Source organism: Monodelphis domestica, chromosome 6 (assembly GCF_027887165.1).
Source record: "Monodelphis domestica isolate mMonDom1 chromosome 6, mMonDom1.pri, whole genome shotgun sequence".
Classification (NCBI taxonomy): domain Eukaryota; kingdom Metazoa; phylum Chordata; class Mammalia; order Didelphimorphia; family Didelphidae; genus Monodelphis; species Monodelphis domestica.
The window spans coordinates 66,973,753-66,996,233 of NC_077232.1; the positions used below are offsets into that span (position 1 = coordinate 66,973,753).

The window sequence follows — 22,481 nt, forward strand, 5'->3', positions numbered from 1 at the left end:
TCAATAAACAATTTGGATTGTAAGACTCCACTGAGATAGACTATAGGAGATCTGGGTAGAGCCAGGATGAGAACATGGCTAGATCAAAAGAGGAGATAGATACAGAATGAGTAAGGTCCTACTGCCAAAACTCCAACACATGAAGGCACCAAATTAGTTCCCAAAGCAAATTCAATCAAACAACTAAAAATTCTAGGTTCCAATAGGATAACTGGGGGCAAAATCAGAATTATACTCACCTTTCAGTTTCAAATGATTATTTTTTTCCCTATGCCTTTGCTGATAAGAACTTCTGGTTTGTTTCCTTGATTAAATTCAACTAATATTAAATAAAAACTATTTTCTGCTTGTTTAAAACTTTCCTCTAGGTGGTGGATTACCAGTACCAAATGAGTCATTTGTTTTTCATAAAATGAATATAGCTAAGACATCTACAGCTTTTCCCTATCCCTCTTACTCTGAAATCTTCCCTCTCTTGATTTCTTATTTTTCCTGTATGTAGCTTCTCTGTATCTGCATTGTTAACATAGGACTCAATACATAACAGATGCTTAGTAAATGTTTGTTGACTGGCAGACCGATAGAATGTTGCCTCAGACCCGTTCTACCTATGTAACGCTAAGCAACCTCTCTCAGCCTTAGTTGCCTTGCCTGTAAAATAGAAGACTATTATAGCATCTGCTTCACAGAGTTATTGGCAGGATATAATGAATTGCTTTGCAGACCTTAAAGTAACTATATAAATGCTAGTTATTATTATTATAACAGTGAGTGCTATGAAGGAAAAGGAGGGAAAATAACAGCAATAGTTTGTTTTTTCAACTCTGTGCTGCCTCAACTTTGGGAGCAACTTCCTAAAAAGGAGACTTTATTATAATTATTATTATCAATATTGTTGTTGGTCTCTTTTCTTTCCAGTAGGTAATTTTATAGACTTGTAGCATTTCAAGCTAGAAGAAACCTTCCTTTTCCTCTAATCTAACCCATTTCACAGAAGAGGAAACTGAAGACCCCAGAGCTAACAGGACTTGTGTAAAATAATCTAAATCTTAATGAGCACAACCTAGATGTGAACCCCGAACTCCTTCTGTGACATCATTACCTATCTTTCTTTCACACCAGATCTGCCTTGTAATTGGAAGGAAGAAAGGACAGATGGAGAGAGGGAAGAGATAGAGAGAGAGAGAGAGAGAGAGAGAGAGAGAGAGAGAGAGAGAGAGAGAGAGAGAGAGAGAGAGAGAGAGAGAGAGAGAGGGAGAGAGGGAGAGAGGGAGAGAGGGAGAGATTCTGCATTTTAAAAAGGTATTTTTAAAAAGCAAAATTCTTCCTGAGTATAAAATATAACAGGATAATGGTACCTGCTCTTCCAGCTGCCCATGAGTATAGGGAATGACACAAGGCATACGACACTAATAACAATAGCATTACTCAAACTGCCTATCACTTTGTAAAAATGCTCCTCCTTCCATATCATTATTTTACATGAGCTAATCTGGGGTCAGGAATTTTAACTGTTCCAGAAGGGAATTGTGAGTTTCACTTCTCCATCATATCCTACCTGTACAACACTTCAAATTGGTTATTAAACAGAATTAGATTAAGTTTTATTTGGCTCTAATCTTGCCCTCTCTGAAAAACAGCCTATTTGCAGCTTTTTTGACCACTCTCTGAAATTTGTTGTTCTTTCTTCCCTGTACAGTAAAGTGAAGTTGGCTGGTGAACTGATGCCTGCAATTTAAGTCATTGCAGGTCTGACGTTGCACTGGTTACACATTGCTGCATCTATCAAATGAAACGGGAGCACAAAGGGAATCTCCAAATGCAGCTGCTATTTCCCATTTGTTAAATCCTTTTATTACACCATATAAGTACACAGCTGGGAAATACTATAGAGTGGAAGTTAAGACAAAATATTTTGGCTTCCAGACATTCAGAATTCACAAAGGCCCCAGTGGAAAGCAATGCTTGATATCAAAAGGGAGGGAAAGTTTGAAAACATTTCTAGCCAATATGCTTTTTTGGTGGTTGTGTATAATGTACTTATAGCTTTAAAAAAGTCTACCATAAAATTTGTTTGATAAAAATTTAGGTAATAGCTGATCACTTAGGTCCTTTATCCAAAATTTCAAATCACAAAACATTTGCATTTCCAGAGTCTTCAGATAAATGATCAAAGCAGGGACCATCCCATGCCAGAACAAAAACAATGCACTCTGAGTTATGAAAACACATTTTGACTAAGAAAAATAGTCTAATTCTCATTACAGAAATATAACTTTGTCTTTCTCCTGTCTCAACCCTGCTCAGGACTTTTGTAGAATTTCTTTTTTTCTTTCAACACTTGATTTCTTGACAATAAAACTAGTGGCCTTACTATCCTGCCTTCTAGAAGGTGCCTTCCTGAAAAAAGAAGGATTCATGAGAAGTCAACCAAACAAGGCTCAGGTTCAGAATATACTTCACAGGGAAGCATGTCTATAACCTTTTATCAATATCATTTATTACTCATTGATTATTCAATAGCCACTGACTCCATGAGCTTCTGCTGGCTGTTAGACTTTCTCTTCTCTTTTTCTTTCTTCCTTCCTTTCTTTTCTTTCAAGGTGGAGAGGAAAGAGCATTGGATTTGGAGCAAGATGACCTATGTCAAACTTTGACTCTTCTAAGAACTAAAAGCTAGCATTCATAAAGTCTGCAACACACTTTCCATTTGCTATATAATTCAATAGTTACAGCAACCTTATGAGGTAAGGGCTACTGTTATCCCCATTTTATAGATGAGGAAACTGAGGTTAAGTGACTTACCCAGGTCACACAGGGAGTAAGTATCTGAGGCTGGATTTGAATCCAAAACTCTCTGATTCCAAGCCCAGAATTCTATCCACTGCTCCATCTCGCTGCCTCATTCAGTATATACTACCTGTATGACTTTGGTTAATCACTTCTCTGGGCCTTACTTCCATCATCTATAAAATGACAGAATTGGACTAATGATCTCTAAAATCCCTTTCAGGCTCTGAAGTATGCCATCCCTGTGCTTCGCATTCCAGCTCCCTCCCTCACCCTCTGCCTCCCCTCCCTGTCTCTCTTCCAATAGAATACTTCTGCCACTCACCCAAAGCAAAGTAGAACCTAAAGGAGAAAGAGGCCCCAGTGTGGTAGTTCGACCTCTCCAAAGTAATTTAAAATAAACCTGTTCAGAACCTGTTGATATGTATAAGCCACCTTTAGGGCTGGGCTCAACTTCCGTGACTTCATATTCCATTAGCTTTCAAGACAGAAGAAGTTGAAAGAGTCTTAAAACAAATACAGGTAAGAAAGCAACAGAGGATGGTGTGTTTTGAAATGAAGTCTTTCTGGGGCAGTTGGGTGGCTCAGTGGATTGAGAGCCAGGTCTAGAGATGGAAGATCCTGGGTTCAAATCTGACCTCAGACTCTTGATAGCTGTGTGACCCTGGGCAAGTCACTTAACCCCCATTGCTAGCCCTTAACACTCTTCTGCCTTGGAACCAAAACACAGTATTGATTCTAAGATGGAAGGTCAGGGTTTAAAAAAAAGGGAATGAAGTCTCCCCTAAATTGGATGTGCAAATGACATTCAGAACTCCGCTGAATCCTGCCTGCTTTGGACATTCTGAGAAAGGTAAGAGGAAGAGAACATTAGAGACTGGAACTTACCCTTTCCTCTCTTGTTTTGTGGTTACCTGGTGAACTGGTCATCAAATTTTCAATTAAGCACAATGACTAAAATGTTTGTGCTTGAGCCTTGATCAATGTGAGTCTTGACTCATCCATTGGCCTTTCCCTTCTCATCACCCTTAATAATGATACCTGACAGGTGGCAGCTGGGTTGCTCAGTGTATTGAGAGCCAGGTCTAGAGATGGAAGATCCTGGGTTCAAATCTGGCCTCAGACACTTCTCAGCTGTGTGACCCTGGGCAAGTCACTTAACCCCCATTGCCTAGCCCTTACCACTCTTCTGCCTTGGAGCCAATACACAGAATTGATTCTAAGACAGAAGGTAGGTATTTTTAAAAAAAATGATAACTGACATTTTATAGAACTTTTACATTTTATTATCTCCATTTTACAGATGAACAAACTGAGACCCAAATAGGCTAAATATATTGCCAATGGTCAATCCACTATGGTGTGTTCCAAGAAACTGCCTAACCTATATAGAATTATGCATCCTCTGCTTGCCAATGATAGGCCTGACCATGAAGAATGTCTGCCAGTGGGTGTATCTTTTGAGATGTTTCCTATTCACTTTAAGACTTCAGCTCTGCCCAGAAAAGATCTATTCCCCCATCTGTAAAATGAAGATATCACTAATCCTACTCCTGGCTGGTTGTGCCACAGCCCTGGGTGTGTCAGCATCTAACTCATGTCTATAAAAATGTGTAAAGATGTGAGCCATGTGATTCCCAAACTTATTAAACACAGGTGCTTTATCATTAAATAGAACCATTTCATTTGCCTCTAGAGGCTGGCAAAAAAAAATGGAAATGTAGAGAGCCTGGTGAGACTATGGCCCAGTGGATAAAACAATGGATGGCCTTGGCCTCAAGAGACCTGGACTATGCTGGACTGGAATGCCCCCTCAGAAAAAGATCAGTGATATCGTCAGGAGGAATTCCATGTACCTTCCAGGGCCTCAGCTTCCTGGTGCCTAATAATACTTGTACTATCTTCCTCCACAAAGTTGCCATGAGAAAAGTGTTTTGTAAACCTTAAATCATCGTACAAAAGCAAGTTACTATTGCAGTACTGGTAGGAAACCAAGGTTTTCTAAATCATTCCTAAAAAGGCAAGTCTGAATCCCCATTCCTTAAAAAATAAACCTAAGGCCAAAAATATAGACTAGGGACCACAATTGTTCATCTATTGAAGGGCACCGAGGCATCAGTTCCAAATAGTTAAAAGGGGAATTTTTTAGATTAAAATGTGGTAATGACTGTGTTTCCCATATTAATTAATGGTGTCTATTTCAATAGTTGGAGCTGGTGTTTAACCTCAGAAAGGCCGGCTGATATATGGCATGAATCTGCAGTTGTTTCTGCCTCCGGCAAAACTCCTTCCAGCCTGATGGAGTGATACTCAGGAGCTTTCTGTGTCTTTTTTAAATTAATGCACAGGTACATGAGCTAGAAAAGCTTCATTATAAATCAAATGTGACCATGGAAGAGTATGATGAATATCTGCATCTCCTCACTGAAGATCTATTCCCCATATGACCTCATTCCCATACATATGATTACTTAATGAGATTATACGACATGAATCCACAGGCGCACTCCATCGGACCATTACTTATACTGTGATTTTCCTGAGTCTACCTACCCCCTGTGCATTGAGGGAGATGAGCATGCCCTTCAGAACTGGTGAAAAGCTGTTGACAGGTCAACCTGGGCCTGCACATCTGTTAAATATCAAACCACCCGCCTGTCAAACATTGTCTGGTCCTTGCCATTTAGCCGCTTTGTTAATAGCTGAGAGCACGAGGCCGTACCAGGAGCTGCAGAGCATGGCCAGCTTTTTTTGTAACTTTTCCTTAAAAGACTCATGGGTCATGCTTGACTTGAGGAAGAGCTTCCCTGTTGCAGACTTACCATTCGGTGCTGGGCTGAGATTACACTGTCCCAGTCAGCATCTTGTTGAATGGTGGTGACAAGAGTTGGTAGCTCCTCAGAGTGAGGTTTGTTGTGCATGATAGGGTGAAGAGGCAGGTGGGAGGTCACGTGCTGGTCGCTGCCCTCTTCCTTTTCCCGAGCGGACAAATCCTGGGTCATCGCTTCCTCTCCATCAGCTGCACAGGCAAATGGAGAGGCGGCTTGCTTGGAAGACATTCTTCTGCAGAAGGAAAAAGGCAGTATAGATCAACGGGCACTACGGGAGTCAAAGGGAAGAGAATTCCACCAGTTCTAAACTAAAGGTTATTATTAACTTGGGTTCTAAAGACCCCCAATAGGCCCCTGGATAGAACTCAGGGAAGGCTGAATACTTAAGTGAGAAAAAAAAATTACATCATTATTTCAATATAATTAGTTTTCATTGATATCTTATGTATTTTATTTTAGGTATTTAAAGATATTCTGAGAAGGGATCCACTTGTTACTCCAGTGACTGAAACAAAGTAGGTATTTAGTAAATATAATGATTGATGGATAGCCTAACCCTATATTTAAAAAGTAATTTCTCCCAGTTGGAAGATGGACAGGAGAAAACAGAATAGGTGTTTCCATTCAAGTCAAAGCAACAAGATTTTAATAAGCATAAACTGTGCAAAGTACTGACATAGGAGGCACTGAAGATACAAAGACAAAAATGAAATAGTTCATACCCCTCCAGGAGCATAGAGTTTCTGCTACTTTATGACCTTGAACAAGTTATTTCACTTCTTTTTAATCTATCCTCCAAAACAAATGACTGCATATTCATTCATACATAGGCCCCAATATAAATGATATATAAATATAAATATAAATATAAATATAAATATAAATATAGTTTCCTCCTCTGTAATGTTAGCTTTAGATCAGTTCTGGCCTCCAAAGCCCCTCCAGGATCTAAAGCTCTTATATAATCTAAACATTCTATGAAGGGGATGTCTTATATATCCAGATAGAACTATAAAATCTCCATCTTTTCCTTGAATAACTACTGAATTCTCATCAAAATTTATCATATATTTTTCTTCTCTTCTGTTCTTAATAACCCCACAAACAGGATTTTAAGAAATAGTTCTGGAGTCTGTATCCCTCTTTCCTTGGGTCCAAATTAGTCATCTGCGAGCATGATTTGAAGAATCCAAAGGCCTAAATTCCTCCAATAACCTTTATAAGAACCAAATTATAACCATAGAGGAAGAAAGTCAATGCTAGGGCCCTTAGGAAATTTAGCCAGGGAAGTAAATGATTTACTATGGAAGTCCTAAGCAAATCAGATTCTTGAGTTCTGATTTAGTTTGTGCCTTCTATTAATGAGTTCTGTACTTAATGCTTTTTGAAGCCAATCTGATTCTTTTCCAAAGATTTTCAAGATATTTACATGTCAACTGCTATAAAAGTTTAAGTGGCATATTGATTGATTGGCTGATAATGTGTGATTAGTCTTAAAGCAATTTTGTACCATTTGAGTTGAGTGCCTGAAATAATTATATTTCCATTTTATATTAGATAGTACAAAGCATTTTTAAGAATCCAGTGAAATGAGAATGGTAAAATGACTGCAGTGAATAATATTTTTTAATCTGTCCTCTAAAACAAATGACTACATATTCATTCATACATACATACATCATACATATGGCCCAATATAAACGTATTGACAACTCTTATCTGAAACCATTAGAGGAGTCAACAAGTGGATAAGAAGATACAATGTCTGTCCTGCTCTTTCAGAGAATAGACAGCTATAGTTATTCAACTGATTTTTTTTCTAACATGGTAGAACTTTATTCTCAAGAAAAGGATTTTCTTAACCTTATAGATGAATGCAAATCAGGAAAACATAGCTTCAGAGGCATGACAACAGGAACACACTTTTCCCAAATTTTTGAAACTACTTCAAGTTTGTAACATCTTTAGTACTAAAACTGCAATGTAACGAAAGGAAGAAGATTCCCCACCTTAATTGCTCTTAAACATTAATTGATTTCATACCATTTTTTAAAAAATGCACAAATCAGTTAACATAGGAAACCACATGAGCATTTTTCAAATTAGCAAATCATTAACTTGCTAGTACTGTTTCTACAGACAAATAAATACTGATTAAAGGGTCTAGAAATCTGAGATTAACAGTTAAATTTACAAATCTGTCACATGCTTTCATGAATATTGCAGTGAAGGAAATATCAAGTGCAAAGAAAAATAATTAAGTTAATTCCAATTTAAACAGTAGTTTTTATGTAGCAGCCCATGTTTCACATAGGATTTAACAGCTAATGCTAAATTTCTCACAATTAATGAGGGGGCTCAGATTTAGTATCCTACAGTGAAAAAAATTAATATAGGATCAGCTAATCTAATTATGCATAGTTCTAAATAAAAGTAGTACAAGCCCTGAAAGTCCTTTGAAGCATATTAAAATATGAGTACCTGTTTATAATAGCCATCCTACAAATAAGAACAAAAAGCTCTGTTAAAAATGGAACCTTGAAAACAACAGGAAGTGGCACAGAGGAATCCATCTCTGTGTTTCCCTGGAGGAGAAAGGTAGGAAATATTGGCAGAAGAATCCTCAAACAGGGAAGAGAAATAAGACATACCCAGCTTGGCTAAGAATAACCAACAGGTGATATACCCTCAAAGAACACTAGTGAGTCTATAAGACCACCTGGATCTTTTTTCCTTGACCCTCTAGGTACCTCTGAAGCAAGGTGGATCACTTTTTAAAAACCGTGACCTAAGGTTCTCAGAAGATTGCTATAAACAAAAGAGATGTTTCCATAGATTGAATGAAAAGAGAAGCTCTCATATAGGGAAGAATGTAAATGTTCATATTAAGATAAATAGGCTGCCATTTTAGAGATATTTTTAAAAAACTGTTTACTACAATTGAAAGGCACAATGTAACATACTCCCAGTAGTTTCACCTCCCTGACAGGCAGACATCATCTTATTACAAATTGAATTGGCTCCTTCCAATGGCAATGGCTCTGGTTATTGCTCTGGGATAAATCAATCATGACACAGAACCAGAAATGAAAACAGTCTCTTAAGAATAATTCCATCTATAAATTGCACCAAGGAACAATAGTGCACCATCCTCATTAAACACAACCATGCAGCTGTGAAAATAGTCTAAATCTGGCCAAAACTATGAGTTGGGTTTCAAGGCTGGTTTGTTAGGGAGTGTTTTCTTAAGGAAGGCTGGGCCCTCGGTCTTAATCAGCCAATAAATTATTTCCTGCAATTACATTAAATAGAAAATTATCTTCAAATTGGGAGTGTTAATTGAAAATCAAAATTCAGAGTGAAGTTTAGAAATTACACGCTGAATATAATTAGTCGGGAAAGGCTTCACCTCGACTTCATAAACAGGCTTTTGGTGATTCCTCCAGTGACCATTCAGAAAAGCCTCCACATACTTAGAACATGACAGTTGTCTTTCCTGTGACAGATTAGAACCCTGATTTTCTACCAATTTCTACAATTGTAGATCTAGTGATGCCAGATAAAGTTTTAGGGTAAATGAGAATCATCATTTGCATTTCTAGAGCAATGAAGATACTTTGCTGCCAAAATAGCATGAGGTAGGTAACAAAACTATTGTTACTTCCATTTTTGTAGATGAGAAAAGCAAGGATTAGAGAAGAAAAATGAGAATGCCCATACTTTCACAGGTAATCAATTCAATTTGGGGACTTGAATACAGGCCTTCTGACTCCAAATCCCTGTGTTCTTTTCACTATTCCAGGAAAGGCCCTTCAAAAAATCCAACATTCTCTTTGGCTATGTAGCTTTATCTTACTAAGTTTCTTGCATGTAACCCAGGATAGCTATCAAAAATTTTGAAATAAGATGAAATAAAATTATTTTCTTAAGAATGTATAAATTGAAGATATTTTGTATTTGTTAGAATTATTGATTTCTTTTGTTTGTTTATGAACCAAAATGGAAAGGTTCTGGAATCTCAGGTTTAAATTTATAACTTACTTCTTATTTACTGAAGCACTATAATTTAAAAGGTTTTTACTGGGTATATACTCAGTTACTAATTCTTTTGTTTGTTTGTTTTGTTTTGTTTTAATGACTCTTATAAGATTCCTGTCTAGATCCTCTGAAAACTATATTTTCAAAGCTGGCAAGACACATGTGACTATTCTTAATGACAGTACTATAACCACTCTGCCACAACAGCTCCCCTTAACAGCCATATAAATCCAACATGCCCACAGTTTAGCTTTTTAAAAAGTCAAGTGCAATGCTTTTTAAGAAATGCTTAGATCAGTGTTTTCTGCATTAAAAAAATTTTTTTTCACCTAAGTGTCCAGTATTTTGACTCTAGCTGTAAGATATTGACATTTTAATAATAAGCAAGGGGAAAAGTCATCTCCCCTCCCCCCCCAAAAAAAGGTGGAAGTGGTCAATTTCTATTTGATTATACTTTGTTTTATTTCTACACTATTATAACTTAGAATCCATCCAATGAATTGTTTTTTTTAATTTGTATTAAAAAAATATCTCCCTAGCTCTAACCCCCTGAAAACAGGGGTTTATAATGGAAGTGCTGACACAACCCTAACTGAAGCAGCGCAAATGGTGCCGCGATAATACACAAAATCAAGTTCTATTATTCTAAACTATCCTCGCTCATGGGATTTTTCTTTACTGTGCTCCCAGCCAAACTGCTGAAGCATGAGAAATTTAAATGCAATCAAATGGGCCCAATTCTACTTACTAGAACAAGTGTCTACAGTGGTACAATCTTAAAAGGAGATGCAACAGATTTGTTTGGTGTTTTTTTTTAACTGTTTATTTATAATACAGTGCATTGGAGATAAAATAAAAGAGGAAATTACACTCACATGGTACCAGTGTATTGACTACACAGAGTACATTATAATAAGAGAGAAAAACTACATTGTCAACTTATCACATTGGTTAAACAGGACGGTTTTCTGGGGGCATTGGGATGATCCAGGAAAGCTAACTCCCAATGCTGATTATCTCTATCTGCTTTAAGGAACATTGAACCCCAATGCCCAACCTAGATTCCCAGGGTTGGCATGGCTCTGAATCCAGCAGGTAGAACAATTTTCCTAGATGTCCAGTCACTGGGCAAGATTTCTGGGCATGGAACTTCAAGGATAAATACTTCTAAAAGACAGGCAGGGTTTTAGGAACAGGGCATATGCTCTACACAAGGAGTTCTTTAAATGGGGTCCTCAAAGGTTGTTTTTTTAATTTTTATTGTCATGCAAAACATATTTCTATATTGGTCATTGTTGTAAAATTGAGTTTAAAAAATATATAATTGATCTCCTTTAGAATACTGTATATTTTATTTTACATCTGAAAAAAAAATAATTCTAAGAAGAGATCCATAGGCTTCCCCAGACTGCCAGTGGGATCAATGACACAAAAATTGTTAAGACCTCTGTTCTTTTAAATGTCTCTAAAATGTGACCAAAATTGAGGGATGGGTGAGAGGAAAGCATCAAAGACTTCATGAAAAAAAGCTGAATGTTTTGTCTATGAATGCTGTAGCCATTCAAGCCAGGGAGTTGTGTGCCTTCCCTCAATCCCTCTAAGTTATTTTGTAGCAGCAAGGACTGTTTCACTTTTGATTTTGTATCCTTAGCACCAATACAATGTCTCACATAAGTAGGTGTTTATTATTTAGTGAATTGAATTGAATGGTCAAACTTCTCAACCATTAAAGAATGCTTTCTTTCAGTCTGTTGAAGAAAAAGAAATCAGGTACATGGACACTAAAGGGACCATTCTCAACTAAGTGTAATAGAAGATATGTTTATCGATGTCATACTGAATCTTTTCTATAAAACTTAAGAATTTTTTTTTTGGAAGGAACTTGTGGCAGGGTTGCTTTGTTGCTGGGTTGTTTTTTTTTTAATGGTCACTTTTCTGAGGCAATTTGCACATGTCAAGAGTTGTAGGCTATACTTCCAAGGCATGTATCTGTTCAAAATGACTTTCCTTTTTTTTTTTTTAAACAAATTTTGGCAGGCATCCATGTCTTAAGCCTATCTAGGAGTCATGTAGTGTAGCCACTGTATTTATTGAAACAATATTTTTGAATCTACTTTGAAAAATGTTTTTATGCCTTATGAAAAGATCATTATCAAATCATATGCCTTTTCTAGATAGGTTCACTTTTTACTTTCATTCAGAAAAACACCCTTTTCTAACTTGCAGCAATATTTAGATGGTTGACTTAAAGAAAAATTAAAGACTCGAGTCAAGTCACATTTATTTTTACAACTCTGCCCCAGGCTAGTAATATGATGTAGACTTAACTCGGATAATTCACTATTAATTTAATGTTGTAATTGACCTGACACTAAGAAATAAACAGCTATTTCCTAAAATTATAACATGGTGCATCTGACTTCAAGATGCAGGAAGCAGCAGTTTCTCCAATTATATGTCATATTTCAAAAGCACTTTTTAGGTTTTTTTAACTACTCCATGAGATAGAATAAACTATAGTAGTATTTCTATTTTATAGCTGAGGACACTGAGGGTCAAAAAGGATGACTCACTTCCCCATGGCTACATATCAAATGTCCCAACAGTATTTGAACTCAGATCTCTTAATCCAAAGCTCTTCCTACTATGTCAAAATACCTCTCCTTCCTGTAAACACCCTATATACCTACAAGGATCCTAAACCAAGCAGGGAAAGAGCATAGAATTTTCCTGCCTTCACCTTTAATCCCAGTTTAAAAAAAAAAAAAACACTTCTAAAGACAGAGAAGAAAGGAGCTCATAATTCCAGGGATTCCACTATCTACCACATAGGGAACAGAGAAGCAATCAGTCATCAATGCTGGACCTTCCAGACTTGTGCAATTTTATTAAGGTCAACCTTTGCATTGAGAATAATAGTATTATTAGTAATAATAATAGTCAGCATTTATTTAGTCCTTTAAGGTTTTCAAAGTACATTACATTCATCTCATTTGATCATTATAACAACATGGTGAGTCCAGTGCTATTATTAGCTTCCACTTACAGTTGAGGAAACTGAGACAAAGTGAGATTAAGTGGCTTGTCCAAAATAACAGAGCTAGGTGGTATAGTTCAACTGGATTAGAACTCAGGTCTGAAGCCATTGTTCTATCCATTACCCCATTTGGCTGCCTAACCTCTCCTCCAGTTCCTCCCCTGCCTCCTCCTCTGACTGTTTATCTCTTTCTCACCTCTCATGTCTGCAAAAGAAAAAGAAAGAGAAGCAGAGTCTTTCAAAGCTGCCAGGGAGAATACCAGGAATCTCGATTTGGTTGGCAGGCCTAGTGGAATACATATGGCAACAAGCACCAAAAATATTGTTCAGGAAAACAACAACAACTCTCAGATTTTAGTCATCTGTCAAATCAGTTCCAGAGGTCCAAGTGAGATATACTCCGAATCCTTAGGATATTTCTAAGAAAGAATTTTGATCAATAGAGCATAGCTCAGCTAAGCCTTCTCCACAGTACATTCAAAGGCTCCCTGAAGTCCCTACCAAGCAGCCAAGGAGCTCGCTACCTGAGCTAGGTTCTTCTCAAGTCACCCAAGTTTGTGTTTTCTAGAGTGTATATTTAGCTGACAATATTTCTGTCACTTTATATAGCTTAAGACTGTTCTTTGGACTGGAGGCTCATGTGTCTCGGAATGCTCTGACTCATGAATTGTTTCTCCTGATAATGTTACATCACGTAACCACGTCTGTCTAATTGGTTAACATTCGCTGGAGTCCCAGGACCATGCCATGTGGCCCTGGGGATCCAGTTTCTTCCCTGGTGCAAAAAGTCTTGCCTTCATGTAATCTCTACCAATGCCTTTTCCTAGATGGAAATAAGACTTGAGTTTTCTCACCATTTATCTACCAGCAACTTGTTGGGGGTTTGTTGTTTTAGGAAACCAGGGACAGAGTATATAAATAAAAGCAGTCAATTAACAATAAGCAAAACTAAACAATGGGTACTATAAATAAACATTAACTTGGAGGATTTTAATCAAGCCCAATAGCTTGGCTGCTCTGCTGAAAGGCTGCCTGCCTAAATAGCTGAGGGAAAAGCTGTCTAAAATAATAGCAGGATGAATTTATTTTTAAATGTTCACACTTTGACTCTCCTGGTCACATAAGATGAGAACCAGAGTCTAAAGTGAGTACAGCATTTACTTTTGCAACTAAAACTCATTTGCTCAAGGGAAATCTAGGGGTTCCCAGAGAAACAGAATCTCCTTGAGGGCAGGAATTACTACTTTTTCTTTTGTCTTGGATACCCTAGAACATTGCCCAGTTCCTTGAATATAACAATTTTTTTTCACAAATGCCTGATGAATTTAATTGAAGACTGAAAATATCATAAAAATAGTAATAATAAAAATTATCCTCATCCACTTAAAATTCTGTAAAATTATTTTCATACATTAGGTCATTTGATCAGTCTCCTGGGTACCTTGTGAGGTAGGTATTATAAGTACTTCTCGTTAGTAGGAGGCATGCCTCCCTAATTAATAATAAATAAAATTCTGAATTAGGACAAGCTTTCACTATTTCCCCATCACAGCACCATTTTCAAAATTGGTATAATCTTTCCAAGAAAGGGGGGAAATGAAAACTCTTGCTTGAGAAGAATTCACCAAAGAGGGAAGTTCATACCTCATGAGGTTTGGTACCGAATTATGTAAAATATCTAATAACTCTGATATGCCCCCTCTTAGCTAAATGCAGCACTTCCATCATTCCTCTCCTTTTCCTGTAATGAAATAAGGTACAGATTTCAAAGCTCATCTTTACTCAATTTGCTCTAAACCACACATTAGTACTTCCCCATAAAAGAGAAACAATGGCTTTGCAGTTCATTTTCAATGTGTCTGCCTAATGAAAACCTCATTGTGCCTGCTGAAAACCATTTCAAGCAGGCAAGGTATTTCTGATTCAACAGAGGTTACACAAACATCAAAGCAGTTAAATATAGGTGCCAAGCCGCATTGCCAGGAGCTCTCAATACTGTGAGTTAGTATTACCTGACAGCTTAGTGAATGTAAAATTACTTGTTTCTCCAATTGAAGACAATCAAATTGTCACCTTCCATTGTAATAATGCACAACTAGCGATCAGCAAAGTGCAAACATAATTACCATGAAGAAAACAAAAAATCAAATCTAAATCTCTCTAAAGAGTAAACACATCTCTCTGGCTTCCCCCAAAAGGGAGTGCATTTTAATACTGAATGCTGTGATGCAATCTTTCTGTTATTTAACAATAAGATTTATTAGTCTTATATTAAATGAAAATGAAAAACAGCAAGAGAAGACATCCAGTAAAGAGCTAATACCCGAAAGACCATTATGACTTTTTGAAATACATAAATTTTTACACTGATGTCATTTAGGTGGATGAAGGTATGTGTTTCAGCAGCATTTTCCATTGGGACCACTGTTCTCAGAGGGTTCTTTCTCCCTGCAGAGATGCAGCTGGAAACCCAGTAGGATTTGCAATCAGGGCACCCAAAACCAAATCCAGCCACTTACTGCCTTTTTTGCTCTTGGGCAATCCATCAGTTAATCAACAAGTATTTATTGTTTACTGTGACAAGCCATTTAATTTTGGGGGGCCTCAGTTTCCTCACTATAAAATGAGTTTATTGGACTAGATGATCACTATGTTCCCTTCTAGCTCTAAACCTATTGTCCTATATCTCACACTTCAAATACCTACTTGGCAATGCAATGGATTGTAAAATCACAAAAGAGCTGTTAAATCCAGAAGATCTGCTTGAATTTGAGGTCTTGTGGTATGGCCTTGAGCAAGTCACTTAATCTTCCATGTTCCAGTTTTATTACTTATCTCAGAGGCATATGTTTGTTTAATATGTGTGGAGATAAAATGAGGTTTTTTATATTTATAAATTTATATATATTCTCAGAAAGCAGAAGTGGGCACATAGGCAAGATCTTTGCTCAAAATCAAGCTTTAATTCTTATAATTTTCCTCAAAAAGTCATGTTTTATTTTAAATAAATTGACATTTGGCCTAGAAGTTGAGAGGGAGTTGGAAACTTGTGCCAGTAACCAAACCAGCTTGGAAAAGTCACCAGGGAATGGCATGCATGAACACAAACATCATTAGGTATTTAGCATCTGGAATTCTTGCCCACATCTGGGCATGATGCAGCACAATCAATCAGAGTGGCCTCGGTAACCAGAAACTAGGTTATTAAGGCTCAGAAGCTCTTGACATGATCCACAAACACTGAAGAGTCCCCACAAGGCTCTTGTCCTTACAAAATCACACAAAATATCTTTAACATAGATATAGCTGTAAGCAAAGGTGGAGGGGAGGGAGAATCTCCATCTAATGTGCTTAGAAGGCATCCCCAGAAAATTCTTTCAGAGCTCTGTAACCAACATGGAAATTTTTCAGATGTGGATCAGCTTCATTGAAAGAACAAAATCTATCCTTCCCTGACTCAAAAATTCCCAAAGAAGGAATAACTTCTTTCCTTTAATTAAAAATTCTACTGTAGTCATTCTAGCCCTCCCCATTGCCTGATAGAACTGTTCTAAATGCTTTCATGTTCAATGACCAGGATTCCCAGGATGGACCTGGGCTTCCTGGCTTCTTCAGGTCTTCTATTCAAGTCCGTAAACATTAAATATCTACTATGTGCTAGGTTCTAAAGATTCAGAGTCAAAAACGAAATTCCCTTCTCTGGAGAAACTTATATTGACTCTTATCATGAGATGATGCCTTTACCCACACACAGTTGAGCCAGGGAGTAAGAAAACATTCAATTCTGGTATGTCTTGATTTGAGAGCCAGAAGGATCAAGCTAGTCTGGAGGTTCTTTACCTGGGGTCCATGAATTTTGTTTAAAAATGTTTTCATAAAATATTTATGAAATATATATTATTTTATAACATAAAAATTAGTTTCTTTTATAAAACTATATATTTTATTGTTTTAAAACATTATACTAAGAAAGGCTTCATAGACTTCACCAGACTCCCAAAGAGAGGTTAATGGTTTTAACCTGAAAAGGGTTAAAAACCTCTGGTTTAGTATAACCATTTCATTTTATAGAGGAAGAAATTGAGGCCCAGAGAAATTAAGTAAAATGCATAGAGTTACCCAGATGATAAATAGAAAAGCTAAATCCAGTCCTCCCTCTATATAATGTTGCCTTAACTGTATTACACTTTACAAATGGAAGCTGGCCAATTCTCCATAGCACCCTTTTCCCAAGACAATTCTTTTCTTTAGTAATGGGGTAAGAGGGAGAAAATAGTGATTTCCATTTATATTTAGTGTTTTGTAACTTACAAAGCTTTCTTTCATTTATATCTTGTTTTATCTTCACTACCACCCTGCAAAAGTAATGCTTCTAGGTAAGTAATGAAGGTATTATCCTATTTTATATATGAGGAAGCTGAGGAACATAGAGCTAAGTGGCTTGCCCAAAATCTCAGCACCAGATCTCAAATTCAGACAGATTCTCTAGTTCCAACTCCAGTGAACTTCAGAAAGATGGACAAATTAAAGATTTGTTACAAGTTAAAGATACTAGGTTAGAAGGAGAATCTAAGTGGGGTAAGAAAATAAGAGATAAAAGAGAAAATAAGCGAAGGGTATGGCTCACTGTCCCAAAGCTACTTCTGGTTTTGTAACAGATCTGTCATCATGAGGTGGGTATTTGAGTGTGAGATATGAGTACTATAGGAAAACCTTATTCCTTGAGCTTACCAAATACAACAGAATAGAGTTGACTTTCTTTATTAGGGACTATTTCATAGAAGCTTAAAGCTGGATATTATCATAGCAAAAGGTTCTTTATCAGAATGTAATTAAAAACATACACACAAATGATGAGTTGGTTTCTCTACTGCTAAAACTGCCTACTCCTAGGGTGGGGCTTTATCAGTCATTCTACACTCCTTTCCCTGCCCTTCTCCCCCCACCACTCACACACAGGGGTGTTATATGGGATGTGGGTTGTCTCCAATTGGAAACTACCCTGGGACTCTGAGATACTGGAATTTTTTCCAGATCCTGGGAGACAAATGTTTATATAGATATTATCACAAACCACTTATTACAAAATAGGAAACAAAAAAATTAATGCTAAAATGAGCAGGTTTTTTTCAAATTATAATAAATAGAAACCACAAAAGGTGCTTATATTTTAATGTTATCTATAGGGAATATTCTTTTGTCTTTTTTTTCTTCATCCTCTAGATAGAGCCTCCACCATCACCTCTAATTGGAGGGCTCTCAGTGCTTCATTTCCAGCTCTTTCCCAGGCTTTCAGACTTGTATCTCTAGCTGCCTACTGGGAATTTCCACTTGCCTATCTTGACATCACCTGAAACTCATTGTGTCCAAAATTGAATTAATCATCTTTCTGACAAAAATAGCTCACTTTCCTGATTTCTTGATTTGTGTTAATGATAACTTCAATTCTCCTAATCTACCAGGGTCTAAATTTTCCCATCATTCTGACTCCTCCCTTTTCCTCTTTACCCAATCAATCACAGAACCCTGTAGATTCTTTCATTGAATTGTCCCCAATATTCAGCATTTCACATCTGATCCCTCCAGCCAGCAACTAGTTCAGGGCTGTGTTACTTAAGATCACAGACTTAGAACTAAAAGGACCAGAGTTCATCTGTTCCAATTGCCTTATTGTAAAGATAAAGAAACTCAAGCTTAGAGAGTGAGACTTGCCTAAATTCACACAAACAGCAGGTGCCAGAGCCTTGCCAACCCAAAATCTCTAACTTCAGATTTTCTCATCAGAATGATTGGAATAACAAACCAACTGGACTTATTTCTTCTATCTAGTCTTTCCTTTCTTCAATGCATTTTCCCACATTTTATCTGATTTTTCCTAAAATTAAACTCTCATTATCATGTCCTGCTTAATAGCATCTATCTAAAGGTCCCAATTATCTTCAGGATAAAGTCTATGTCCCGTGTCAACTAATTATTATTATGATTAAGGATATACTATGTGTAAGGCATTGTGTGAGTTGCTGAAAATACTAAGGAAAAACTAAAAATAGTCCCTGGTCTCAAGGAGAAATCCAACATTTACAATGATACTAAGCAAGACACTTTGAAGAGAGGTAAAGTTAACTAACAACCAGGGAAATTAAGAATGGCTTCTTATAGGAAGCAGCACCTGGGTAGAATCTTGAGGAAAGAAACAAATTCTGACACTGAGTTGAAAAGGAATGGCATTCCAGACATGTAGAACAGCCTGTGAAAAGGCTTAGAAAAAGGAGATGGAAAAAAAATTCAGAGAAACAAATAGGGTCACTTGACTGGAACATCAGTCATGTAAAGGGATATATAAGATTAGTCTAGAAAGGCAAGCTGCAGCTATATTCACAATGGGTGTAGAGCAGTGGAAAGAACCCTGGATTTGAAGTTAGAGAACATGGGTTCAAAACCCAGATCAGCCATTAACAATCCCTGTAGAACCTTGAAAAAGCCCTTTTCCCTCTCTAGGCCCAAGTTTTCCCATATCTCAGATTAGATGGCCTCTTGAGTACTATCCAGTTCTGAATCTATTATCAGAATCTGTATTTTGTCTTATTTTCTGAGCACAAATTAGATTTTAGATGCCATGATGGCAGAGATAGTGCATTCTTTCAACTCTATATCTCTTAACTAGATGCTTAATATATATTCTATTGAACTGAAAATGGATCCCTAAAATAATTTTGATTACATTAAATTTTTAAAAATTGCACAAACAAAATTAATGCAGCTAAGAAAAGATAGTATCAAAGGAAAAATGTTTATATCAAAAAATCTCTGATAAAGGTTCTGATATGGAATTAAATATGAGATTAAGAGCAATTCTTCAATGAAAAGTTAGTAAAAGGATGTGAGAGTACAATTCTCAAAAGAAAAAATTAAATACTATTAACAACTATATGAAATATTGTTCCAAATCACTAAAAATAAGAGAGATACAGATTAATACAACTCTGAGGTTTTGTCCCACACATGCAACATATTTGATGCATGACAAAATGTGGAATTAATCAAAATTGGAGGTATGTTGGAAGACAGGCACACTAAATACAGCACTGGCAGAGCAGTAAATTTGTCCATTTCTATGAATTTCCATTCTGAAAAGTAACTTGGAATCATTTCTTTTAAAAACTGTGAAAATTCCCCTTTAATCCAAACATCCCTTTTCTAGGCATATGAAGAAAAGAAGCATCATTTCTGTAATGCCTACTATGCGCCAGGCAGTGTGCTAAGCACTTTTTTACAAACATCATCTCATTTGAACCTCATAACAACCCTGGGCAGTAGGAGTTATTATTATCTCCAATTTACAGTTGAGGAAACTGAGGCAAATGGTGGTTAAGTGGCATGCCCAGGGTCATATAGCTATTAAGTATCTCAATTCTGGTCTTTCTGACTCCAGGTCTAGTGTTCTAGCCATTGTACCACCACTTGATAATTCCAAGAAAGTCAAAGACAGAAAGAAAGGTCTCATATCCAACAATACATAAATGACAATAATTTATCCAGTAGCAAAGAACTGGAAGCAAAATAGGTAGCCATCAATTGAATGTGATGCAATATTACTCTGTTACAATTAATGATTAATATGAAAAATTCAGAGATACCTGGGGAAATGTATTTTAATTGATGCAGAGTGACCGAAACAGAACCAGAAAAATGATATTCTTAACTACATAGATGAAAATGGGCAGGGAGGAGGGGGAAAACAATGAAAGCAGTATCATTGTAATTACCAAGACTGACTTAGAGTTCAGAAAATTTACCCCTTTCAGTTTCCTCGCAGACTTAGGGGACTAGAGGTGTAGAATATTGCACATTTCACCTGATCTTCATCAATCCCCATACCAGAACCTTAACGGGTTCCAATAGGTGAACTTTCATCTTTTCTGTCTAAAACCAAGTCTCTTTTCAGCCATAATCTCTCTCTCTCCCTTTCAGCTTCCTGTTTTGCACATCTCCCATTCAAATCTCCATTTTTTTGAAGGCAGGGACTATCTTGCTTATATGTATTTGTACCTCTAACACACAAGGCCTGTTACATAGTAAGCTCTTCATGAATGTTCAAGCTAACTAGCTAACAATTGATTTTATTTATTTATTTTTTTTTGCTGTCAAACAAGGTTGATGTTATGACTGGTTTTGACGAAATATTTTTTTTTCTCTTTGTTTCCAGGGATGTATGTTTAGAAGAGGAATGGATATATTCAGAAATGGTAATGTAAAAAAAATCAATAAAAATCAGATTTAAAAAAGGAATACATTTAAATTTGACAAATAGAAATGATCCTAAACAGTCTTAATCTAGACCTAATTTAAACTTTTCATTTGTATTTGGCAGTAAATGCTTCAGTTAATGATAGTTCATTGCCTAAAGTGCTTAACAATTTACAAAGCGCTATCCTCATAACAGTCTTATGATATGGGTAATACAAATATTATTATCTCTACAATGGAGGAAACTCAGGTTCAGTGCTGATGTTCTCAATGTTTCAAATTACCTCCCACTAAAACTAGTAGCCCCCCCCCTTTGATAAATTAGGTATGACTTCTATATGTTTTGGTTTTGACAGATGGCTATATTTGAATGGAAGGGAAAAGAGGGGGCTCTCAAACCTGCACCTGAGAAGCTATTATGCAAAATAGGGCCTGAAGACAACCAGCAGAGAGAGTCAAAGTGATGGCTAAGAGCTGCATTGTTGATGTCTTGTTGTTTCCAAATATTCCTGTGTGCCTTAACTAAGGTAATGTAGAATCTCCAAATCTCCGGATCAAAAGGGATAAAGTGGTACAATGGACAGCCAGAATAGTGGAGGAAATGGAGGAGCTGGATTGGAATCCTGGTTCAATAGTTTTTTACTCCAGGCAAGTCATTCCCCCACCATTTTCAACACCTGTAAAATGAAGGTCATTGGGTCATAGAATTAAGGTTGGAAGAGACCTCATGGGAAATCTAGTTCAGCCTCCTTGTTTTTACATATGAGCAAACTTAGACCAAGAAACTTAAATGACTTCTCCAAGGTCTCATAGAGAGAAAATAGCAAAGCTGGGTTTCAATGTTCCTATGACCTCAGGGGCCATCTAGTTAAATCTATACCTGAACAAGATTTCCCTCTACAAAATACCAGGCAAGAAGGCATCCAGTCCTTCCCTGGCATGAAGATCTCCAATAAGAGGAGAATCCATTACCTCCTGAACCAGACCATCCCAATTTTGGAAAACTTTAATCACCAGGAAGTTTCTCTTACTTTACCTTCTATGACATAGAGGCACATCAGAGCACCTCTCCTTCCTTCCCTCACCCTAACCCCAAGAGTTCTTGTTAGGGGTAGTAAAAAGTTGATTCTGTTCTAATATCATCTACCATAAACAAAATAGGAAAAGCCACAAGCTGCCATCAGCAGCAGCTGGGATGGCTTTCCCTACAGAGGTAGGTAGGAGCAGGACCAATTTGGCCCCAAGGGAAAATGAAACAAGGAGCTTAAGCAATAAGTATTTCACACACCAGCTTAGAGCACACTTCAGGTAATCCAGGGTAATGTAACCATCCCTTGTAAAGTCGCCCAGCCTAGGAACATTCCAAACATTATCACTTTGAAGACAGCCTCTCACATGGGTATGCATTTTTAGCAAATACACATCTATATGAGATCTGGGGAAACAAACAAAAATGCTATGGGTCTACATTGTGGTTTGGGCCACCAAATCAATTTTTGAAAGATACAGCAAGCAGTCTGGTTTGAGGGGGAGAGGGA

General features: G+C 37.0%; 1 protein-coding gene across 21 annotated transcripts in view; it reads right to left on the reverse strand.

The window, feature by feature from the left end:
• Positions 1–22,481, reverse strand: part of SOX6 (SRY-box transcription factor 6) — a 673,059-nt gene that overhangs the window by 371,984 nt on the left and 278,594 nt on the right. For all 21 annotated transcript variants that reach the window (XM_016423408.2, XM_056802165.1, XM_016423409.2 and 18 more), the window contains one exon: positions 5,613–5,853. In XM_016423408.2, coding sequence (XP_016278894.2) covers positions 5,613–5,849 — 237 coding nt within the window. In that variant the 5' untranslated portion in view covers positions 5,850–5,853. The remainder of the gene's footprint in view (positions 1–5,612; positions 5,854–22,481) is intronic.